The 10,359-nt window shown below is 43.9% G+C and overlaps 1 protein-coding gene across 1 annotated transcript in view; it reads right to left on the minus strand.

Moving 5' to 3' along the window:
- Positions 1-9,277, minus strand: part of PCCA (propionyl-CoA carboxylase subunit alpha) — a gene marked incomplete at its 3' end in the record, with an annotated part of 301,448 nt that extends 292,171 nt beyond the window's left edge. The window contains exons 1-2 of the mRNA XM_082013979.1: positions 8,924-9,277; positions 1,255-1,332 (exon numbers count right to left, since the gene is read on the minus strand). Coding sequence (XP_081870105.1) covers positions 1,255-1,332; positions 8,924-8,986 — 141 coding nt within the window. The 5' untranslated portion in view covers positions 8,987-9,277. The remainder of the gene's footprint in view (positions 1-1,254; positions 1,333-8,923) is intronic.
- Positions 9,278-10,359: the final 1,082 nt, after the last annotated feature.

Here is a 10,359-nt window from a genome sequence, read left to right on the forward strand (position 1 = left end):
CTTAGTTCTTGGTATACAACAGTTGTTTTATTAATCAAGTGTGGTCACAGTGCAAGACAAAACTCTCAGTTTCAAGATGTTAAGATTATTTGACATTTATTGCAGAATTAGAAAATTAAAATGAAGACACCAACTGGAAGAGACTGGCCTCTTGCTCCTGCTGTTAAAGACAAGTCTCAAATCCAGCACATTAAAAAAATGCTACTTTGAAGTAACATGCAGCATTTCTTTATGACACTTCCACTAATTAGCTTAAAAAGGTCTGATATGACAGTCTTGTCATTACAAAGGCAGCATAAGGGGCAGTGAAGGAAAAAGTAGAAAAGAGATTAAACTATCTGATGTAGCCACTGGTTGGAATGACATGAGTCCTAGTTAAGAAAAACCAAACACCCAATAACATTGCCTAAACATAACTATGCCTTTAGAAAAGGAAGGTGACCTTGATTAAGCAAGGACCTTAAGGATACAGATTTTTTTCAGAAGCCTTGTTGTCAAGACATAGTTCTAGATACATACTGTTTTTCCCTGTTCTCCAATACCATTTCACTAACAGTTAATTGCTTCTACACTGGTATATAAGGGCAAGCCTATCAGTCCTGAACTGTCAGCATTCTTGCCCTTCAATAGTAGCACAACCTTCAGCCACATTATTTTTTCAAGTGTGTTACGTTAGAGGCCCTGCCAAGACAATCTCCCACAAGAAAAGTTTTTCTTGGCTAGTAACTGTAAATTGAGATTGCTACTGCCCAAGTCCCAAGATGAGGATTTATTATTCTCTGCAGGCCTTAAAGGCCCATCTTTATGCAAGCTCTAAAGTTCTCACCCCTGTGTCAGATCATCTAACGGCTGCCACTATTGCATACTTTTGTTTCTATGAACAGTTTTTGGCTAGTCTAGCTCCCAGATGTTTTAACAGGCTTATACCTCCCACACCATGCAAAATATTAATAGTTGTTTCACAATTATAACATGTTCAGGCCAGTAACATTTCCAAGCTCACAATCACTTATCCAACCTTTTAAGGCACACACTTGAAGTAGCAGCCAATCTTGACAAGTGTATTGCAAAAGCAACTTCCTTTTTGGTTTAAAAAAGGGAAGAAAAACATGCTATTAAACCAGGGACTGTACAGAGGTTACGCTAGGAGAACTACTATTGGTGGTAGCAGCACAGGGGAAAGAATAGCTTTAAACACCAAATGGTAGTGGTACAGTAAAATGTTAATGAGAAAACATGCATCATACTACTTACCTTTTCATTTGAATCATACACAGAAGAATACAGTTTATGTGAAGTTATAAGGCACCATCTTGAACAGAGCATTTCACACTACAGAAGAAAGAGGGAGTTAAATGTTTTCCTCCTCCTATAGTATTCCAGTAAGATAAAAACAGTTCATATACTGACATCTTGAGGAAACTCTTCCATATCTTTCCATTCCCCTGCCAAGCAGAAAGCTTAAAGATCCACCCTCCCCCAAGCACACACCTAACAAAGAGCAACCAAAAACAATTCAGAAGCTCTGATACAAAGTCTTTAGCCTAGGTATAAATGATTTTTAACAAACTCTACTGTCACATCTTCTTCCCTTCTTGTTCCAATACCTACCAAGCTCTCAGAAGAGCATACATGCATGCATCTGCACACATTGGGGATAGGGACAGGCCTTCACTGCTAGAGAGCTGCTGGGAAGAGAGCAGGTAATGAACTGGGCCAGTATGGAGAACAAAAGTAGAACAGACTTCAGATGCTAGTTCAGCTCCCAGTCTTCCCAACCACAACCCCTGACAGTGGCCTGAGGAAAAGAAGTCTTTCTCCTTTTCTCCGAGCCAATTTCTGCAACGATTTAGCTCCTATAGTTTAACAACTTTACATAATATGTCAGGAAAGGAGTACATATGTTATTTTAAAGAGAGCATGACAGATGATACACTTGCAAATTTGCTGTATCAAGGAGATTCAGGCAGGTTCTTCTCAAGCAAGTCATTTCACAACATAATGGCAATTCTAACTACAGCTAACAAAAAAAATCAGGCAGATAAATGATCCCACACCAAAGTTGCAGTAATACAGACAACTTGAAAGCTACACTTGCTCACCTAGTTAGAATCAAAGACAATAAAAGGCCTTAATATCAAATATAGTAGGAAGCACAAAACAGCAATGACTGGCAATTGCCAGACCTCAGAATCTGTCAATTCTGTCTGAAAGAATCTTTTCAGAAGTTGCAGAAATCTGAGTAAGGAGTTTAGTAGAAAATAAAATTCTCTCGTGAGAAAAAGCTGAAAATGATGAAGAGGGACTACACTAGAAAGGAGACCAAACAAGTATATGTTCATATATAAAGGTTAATTAGATAATTCAGCTGCTCCTTCCACAACAGTAGTAAATACAGAATTTTGTCAATTATCTTAAGTTTACTGTAAGCTCATACTGGCTCTGAAGTACTAGTGGCTGGCAGTAACTGGAATGAGAACACTCCCTACCCAGCCCTCTAGCCTGATCTAGTTTGAAGATACTTTCCATGTTGCATCACAGAAAGCAGAAACCAGCCCAGGATTGAGAAGGGCATCACATTTGTAATGCAGCCAATACTGTTTTTTCTTTATAACATTATAATATATTTCAATCCCAGTCCTGTAATACAAAACTAAAGGAAGCTTTAGAGCACACTACCTCATGCCAGCTCAGACTGAGCTTTGTAGGTAGAAAGCTGCTACAGCTTCACAAACCATTTAAATGCCAATCACTAGTGGCAGACATAGCATACACTGTCACAGGTAATCCAGATAAACTTAATTACTCTGGAACAATTTGGATATTCTTAATTCTTCAGCTAAAAAGTCAGTGGAAAGCAACTCTTCCACCCTGTTTCACACACTGGGTTCTCTCCCACTCAGGTTTTTCATTTTGGTGGGGTTTTTTTGCTTCTTATTTTGTTCTACTTCACTCCCCAAAAATAAAATACAGAATAACAACCTGAAGTGAAAAATCATTTGATGTGCTAGAATCAAAACCAACAGAGGTTTCTCTTTTTGCAGGGCTATATTATTCTTCATCTGAGGATGTGACAGTACAAGCTGTTTCAGGCATTAAAGAGGGAAGACACAGTTAAGGACCAAATTCTGCCAGCTACAATCACACCTACCAGCTGGTCATTACCTCAAGCCTACAGGAGGACCATTACACCTTCAGTGACTGTATTGCGATGTAGATACTATCAGAGAGAGGAACAAGCATAGCTCTAGCAGAAGCAGAGTATACTCTCCTGCTCCAGAGTACATGCAGTTAAGCAGATTGAGTCCCTCTCCTCACAAACACCCTTGTCAGAAGAGCTTGTGGGACCACAAGTAGTCTGAAGAAGGTCCTACAGGACAAAAAGTCCACCGAGTTAATATTATTCACTAAAAAAGTGTTTGTTAAGGTCAGTGGGGCTAATCTAAACACTTGCAGTTAGTGGGGGGGGGGTAAGGAAGGAAAAGCTTCTGAACTTCCTTGTAAACGCTTTTTGTACAAAGCTAGTTTTGAATGCATATGAGAAGCCAAAAGAGTTACACCACGGACAGAAACTGGAAGGAAAGGCTAAGATGCGGAAAATTAAGTTTCAGTATCTTAGCCATGTGCTGTCTTGAAAAAAGCCCCATTCAAACTTTAGACAGAAAAAGTTACCAAGCAATTATAAAACTGGAAAAGCATTAAACCACACTCAGTTCTATTTTTAGGCTACAGAATTGGACAGCTTTAACATAAAAATCTTGTAATAGCCTAACCTAATTATGCATCTATGTTAAAAACCTTAACTACCTCCTCCCCCACACACACACTAGAATCACTTGGAGAACGAGGCTCAGTCCTGAATTGACTATGTGGGGCAATTTCCTAAAACAAGTCAAGCATATTGTTCAGCTCTGATATGAAATTCCAACTCTAATTCACAGTTTTGGAAAGGAGTTGTGGGGTTTTGTATGTACCAATATACACTATGGTTTAAGATTAAGGTTACTTAGTCTAGAATCCACTTCGAGAAGCCTCTTCAGTGGTCTGCTCCCAGCCACTATGAGCAATTTAATAAGTACTTAAAAATAAACAGACATCTCATAAATGATGCACAACTAGGGCCACAATGGAACACTGCTAAATTGCCATCTCCAAATCAACATTCAGGTGTCACCTATCCCTGGGCTTCCAAGCTCCTGCTATAGGTAGGCTTGTTAAAAGCTACACCAAAACCTCCAAAGAACTCTCAAACCACCAGCCCAGCCAAGCCAACATAACACTCAAGCTAGATTCCTAATGGGCTGCTTCCCCCAAAGCCACATATACCCAAGGTATTATACCTTACCTAAAAATTTCTTCAGAACAGAGCCCAGGGAGCTCGGCTTGACCTAGTGACAACTTCATACCTTGCAAAACTAGGAAAGGGCAGTAGCAGCATTGGATATAATCTATTTTTGTCATGACTTGTTACTTCAATTTCATAAAGCTTTTGGTCTTGAAAGCCCAAGAACACAGACTATTCATTTATGAGAGCTCAACTCTGGACTTCTGAGTTTGGCTTGGAGTTTCCCACCTCTACAGAGTCCTCAAAAAAACAGATAGTGTTAGTACTGTATTTTGGAAAAGCCAGGGTGCTTTATCTATTAATTGTGTAACAGCCAAACTGAGCTCAAACTGAATAGCTGTAACAGTTATTTTATAACTTTATATAACTCAAATTACACAATAAGTTGTAGAACAGTACACTCCTCACACACTGACACTTTAGGGCCTAGTAGAGAATCCACCTCCCAGTGCAGCCCTAGGAAATCTCTTCAGGTGGTTTAAGGACACAGCACACAACAGCAAAATAGAAAACTAACTTGTTAAAGACAGCTTACATGTGTTTTTAAAGGTTTAAATGTTCCTCATCAAGGAAAGATATTTCCCTGCCATACTGGTCATCTTGTAAATAACTCACTCATAGTGAGCTTTCCAGGCAGAAGAAGGTCTCAGTGTTGAAATGGAGATGCAGAGTTCCAGGTTTCAGGCAGGAAAAGCATCATATACCAACATTTGCTTTAAGAAGTCTAATATGGGAAGGAACATATATCCTAGCATTACTAGAAAAAACAGTAAGCAATGCCCAATATTAACAGCTAGAGTAGCATATTCATTTTCACTAGCCATAAATTCTACCTCTTCCTTCTATCTTTTGCTTTTTTCCCCCGACATTTTCAGAAATGCAAGTTTAGGACACCACAAGAATAACCCCTTTATATTTGCAGTGTATTTCCCATTAGCTCTAAGCATTCCTGTGTAACTATGAACACAAAGACAATTATTTTTTTCTGTATTTTTATTACACAGGAGCTTCAGGTGTCTGCAAGGATTTTAATCTATAAAGTCTGAAAATGTAGCTTATTAATACAAGATTTGTACAATCTTGTAAATGGAAAAGCAAACATAACACCTCTGGGTTTGGGGGTCATTTTTTCCCCCCCTCTAATGAAGCACTTTCCCTTCCTTTGTAATCTCTCAGAGAATGCTGAACAGCTAAGCAAGCCGATCCTCCTGAAGCCAACAGCAAACAAAGATGCAGTGCAAGGTTCTGTAAGGTACTCTGCACTATATGTAATGGTTCTTTCACTCTTACTAGGTTTGAGAACCACTGAGACAGAGGAGACAAAGGAGAGACAAAAGACAGAGGAGAGAAAAATCCATTTTTCGTATTTCCCAACACAGCACACAAACTATAAGCAAGGAAACAGCCATCCACCTAAGGCTATTTTTTAAAAAACTAAATCATTCCTACACCAAAGTACCCTCTCCCTTGTGCCATTCCCAAAAGCTTGTACAGTCACATAGTGAACCAGACCAGGGAATACATCCAGCTGAGAAGATACTCACAAGGAGTGGGAAAAATGCGTTCTCAGCCAGATTTCAGTCCAGCTTATCCACTTAGATATTCAAGAAGCAGTGCTGGCACAAGTTGGAGGGAGACAGAAGCCCAAAAGGAACACCCTGTGATCAAGACCTAGCAGCTGCAGAAAGTTGGAACAGTTTCTCACAGCAGCAACTTAACAGCTCCAGTAAGGCCAGTGTCTGTGGCTAGATCACAGCACTGTAACAATCATGCAGGAACCATCAATGCAAGTTTGGGACAGACAAAATAAGAAAATTGAAACACACAAGTAGTGTTTCAGAACAAGACTGACATTTTTTACTCAATGTAAACTTGCAATAAACTCTTAACCTTTTCTTCCAGAACTCAGATTTACCCATAGTAGATGGCACAGCATGCTTTGCCTGCAGAATTCAAATATCTACTCCTGGGAGCAAGGAGAAAACCAGAAGTCTCTACCTGTGGTATGCTTTAAGAGTGCTTGTCAGTACTAAAACCTGTAGTTTACATACTAGAATCAATCACTGAACTCCAGAAGTTTAGGTCTATATTGATCTCCCCAGACTGGTGACCATTTTAATTCCCTTCCTTAATGGAAGATGATACCAATCTTGCTGTCCCATCAGCCTAATGCTTCTGTGCTCAAACAGGAAAAACATTTCCCTGGAATAACAGCATGCTAAAAATAATGTCACCAAAAGCAAGGAGATCCCACTGTACAGATAACATCTATGACTTTAAAATGGTGGGTGCATAGATAACAACTTACAAGAGCACAGAACACAGAGAAACTTTCAATACATTTGGTTCAATGGTTAGAAAAATGATCTACAGTGATAAAAATCCATCAGCAGTTCACTGTTATTTCATGTCATATTTATCACTTTCTTCTACATTATTTTAAAGTCTGACAACTCTCTCAGAAGAGTTTCAAGACTGAAATATCAAAAGCCATCTCCCATTCTGTAACTACAGCCTTCTTTCAGCATCAGATTTTCTCCCAGCTCCAGAAGTACAAAGCACTCAAAAAGAAATTTTTGTTACGTTTTAAAGAGAACCAGTTCTGCATAAAAGCTAGAGAAGTGCTAAACATTAGATTAGAAACACAGCAATTAGTTGAATGCCCAGCTCTGGTTTTGCCCTGCCCTTCCTCAGGTCCTTTATTGATTCCTGCATGAGAGGCAAAAGCAGCTGAGGACAACTCACTAGCTACTAGTGAGTAAAAATCACTCTTGCAAAAAATATAAGAGCTCCAAGCACATTAAAGTTTGAAGACATCAATTATATTACTTGCCTATGTTAGCAAAATATAAAACAATCTATGAAAGTAACTCCCATGCAAATTTGTTGGATTAAATCTTTCCCAATGTACTGATGTCTTGAAGGTGACTTTCATACACAGGTATTAAGGGCTAAAAATCACTTCAGTTACCTAAGTGACAAGTGCTATTAGGTAGCTATAAAAATATTTTGTACCATTTATATAATATTTACACTGACAGTCAGACCATACCCTTGAGATGTTAGAAGGAAGGAGACAAAGTAGGCCTTTCACAGGGAGGCTCCAAAGGACTGACATCGAAGTCTTTGGACTATTTAGCAGGAAGCAGAAGCCTTCCACACCTATACACACATACAGCCCACCAAAAATAAAGTCTTCAAACAGCACAAGCCCTCTGCTAACTCCAAGTTACTATATCGAATCATTCTCAAACTTCTCTTTTCGAGAAGCTTCCTTCATGTACACCTTCACAGCAAGACTGGTTTGCTATGCGTGTTTCCTGAGAAAAAAATACTTGGGTAAAGCACATCCTTTTTCCTCTTTATCCTCTTCTCAAAATGCCCTGACCACATCAACCACCTCTTTTACATGATCCCAAAAGACAACTCAGGAGTTCTTTACAGTATTGTTATGGGGCTACATTTCTAGAGAGAAACCTATCCCACACCCTCAGGGGTACACAGAGCAAAAAGAAAGATCTTCTCCAAGTCAATCCTCCCTTCTCCACTGGAACTTGCAGTGTTCTGCACACAGATTTTCCTTTTCATGGAAAAAAAAATTATAAATTCTTCCAACTGTAAGCAATTAGAGGTGTTTTGCACCACTTTTCCTATATACAAACTAGTTGTAGTGTCATTCAACTGTTACATAACATTGTGTGATAATACTGCTTCTTCTTATCCTAAATAATCTCTTTCTTTTAATGCAATCTGTAGAAGTAGTAGAGAAGAAAACATAGCAACTGCCTCAATGATGTTACTCCAGAGTCTAAGGAATAAAGCCTTCCAGAAGTTTAAAGTCTTCACCAAAAACATTGGTAGAGTTCTGCAATGAGTTTACTACATTTTCATGAGAAGTGAGAAGAATAAAGAAACCCACAGTAAAGCTTTAAGTGGCAGCTAAAGATCCGTAAGTATCGAGGTTAAAGGCGAAAGGGAGAAGAGACAACACAGCTTCACAAAGCATTAGCCTTCTTCTATGAACTAAGATTTTACTACTAAAAATAGTAAAAAAACCTGCAGTCTGCTCCTGAGTTTTGATAAGCCTGTGTTTAACGGAGGACAGAAGTAAACAGGGAGTAGCCTCTCCATCAGCAGAAAATTAAGCTAAAAAAAACCGCTCCTGCCAACACAAGCTGGGATACACCAAGGAACAGACTCTTGGAAGCTGCGAGCCCTCAGCAACCGAGCCCAGGACGCATCCTTTCCACTTTCCCGACGATCGCCGCCTTGCAGCCAGCACCGGCCGGCCCCGGGGGCACCCCCCGACAACCCCAACCCTTCAAATGGCGACGCCCCCCTCCGCAGCCCTCCTCAGGGGGGAGAACACCCCACCCCAGCCCCACACATGGGGGACAGCACGCCATCCGCAGCCCCTCACGAGCAGGGAGACCCGCCTTGGCCCTTTACACAGGGACACCCCTAACCGCCCCGGCGAGCGGCTCCACAGCTCAGCGCCGCGCACGGCGGAGACAACGGGGCCAAGGAAGCAAACCACGCTCCCAGCCCTCCTCGGTCGGCCCCCAACGCGCGTCTCACCCCCAGTAGCCTCCGGAGCCCCCGACGGCCGCCCGCAGCCACCCAGCACAGCGCCGCCGCCATGTCTGCCGCCGCTGCCCGGCCGCCCTTTCACCCGGGGCGGCGGAGGGCCGGGCCGCCCGCAGCCAATCCGAGCGGCCGCCGCGGGCGCGAGGGAGCAAGCGCGGCCGCCGGCGGGGAGGCGGGGAGGGGCGCGAGGGGCTGGGCGGCCCTCGCACGCGGGTGGCGGCAGCTGTCCGCTCGCGCCCGGTGCGTGCCTCCGGCCGCCTGCGGCGAGGTGCGCGCCCGTGGGTGCTTCCGGGCGTGCGCGTGCAGGCCTGCAGTCGTGCCCGCCGCCGGGTGCGTGCAACAGGGTTTGCACGTGTGCGCGCCTGGGCGGCGGCGTTTGCGTACACCTCGCGGCTTGCGGTGGTGCGTGCGTCGGGGCGCCTGCCCCAGGGGTTGCACGCTTCCGCAGGCGTCTGTCCCACACTGGTACGCGTGCGCGCATCCCTCCCGTGCGTCGGGCTGCGTTTGCGTGCATGTGCATGCAGCCGCTATTTGTAAGTGCCGCCGTGCGCGTGGCTCGTGGGACTGCCTGCGGGTGACGGTACAAGCGCCTTTCCCTGTGCGTGCGCACGCGTGGGGCTGTCCGGACCTCTCGCGTCTGCTGGGAGCCGCGGCAGCACCCGCACAGCGGTGCGGAGGGGGGGGAAATCCATCCGCTCTCTGGGACCCCCCGGGGCGAAGGTGGAAAGCGTAACTCTGCCAGCTGACCCCGCCCCAGCCCCTGCGCGGCGCCGCGCCGGCGAGGCTGGCGTGAGGAGTGGCCGGAGAGCCGTGCCGCTGGTCATCCTCCATCAGGAGCTGCTTGCTGCTCGGCTGCCTGGCACACCGTACCCCGAGCCACCCTCTCCCGAAATGAGCCGTGCAGCGGGGCGGGGGTGCCTGCTGCAGGTGTCCTGGATCGCAGCTGGTGGAGGTGACGGAGGGGTGCCAGTCCCCAAGTGAATTGTCATCCCTGGAAACGCTGTGACGGTTTCACCGTGAGGAGAGCGCGCGGGAAGTGTCGCTGTTACCACCTCAGGCTCCTGCTGGAATACAACAGAGGCATAAACTGAAGCGTAGAAAAGAGGTGATCCAAGCTGTTCAAATTCACAAGGCAAAGGAGCAACAGTTTTTTCTTTAAATAGTTTCATTGAAACAACAGTGATGTCGGAAAGGAGGGTGAACCTGAGCCTCCTCTATCCTCGCTGCAGTAGCGGAGCAAGACTACGGTCTCTAAAGCTGAAAGACAATTATTCTTAGCTAAGGAAAGGGAAAACATCATAGCAGTTTGCGCCTCACCCAAGGCGTGCTTTGCCACAAGATCCCAATAGGGCTAGAAGACAGCAGAAAAAACGACATCCGTAGGGCAAATGTATATGGGCAATAGACATAGTTAATGTTAGGAATAA

This window comes from Phaethon aethereus (genome assembly GCF_964289735.1).
Source record: "Phaethon aethereus genome assembly, chromosome: 1".
NCBI classification, from domain to species: Eukaryota; Metazoa; Chordata; class Aves; order Phaethontiformes; family Phaethontidae; genus Phaethon; species Phaethon aethereus.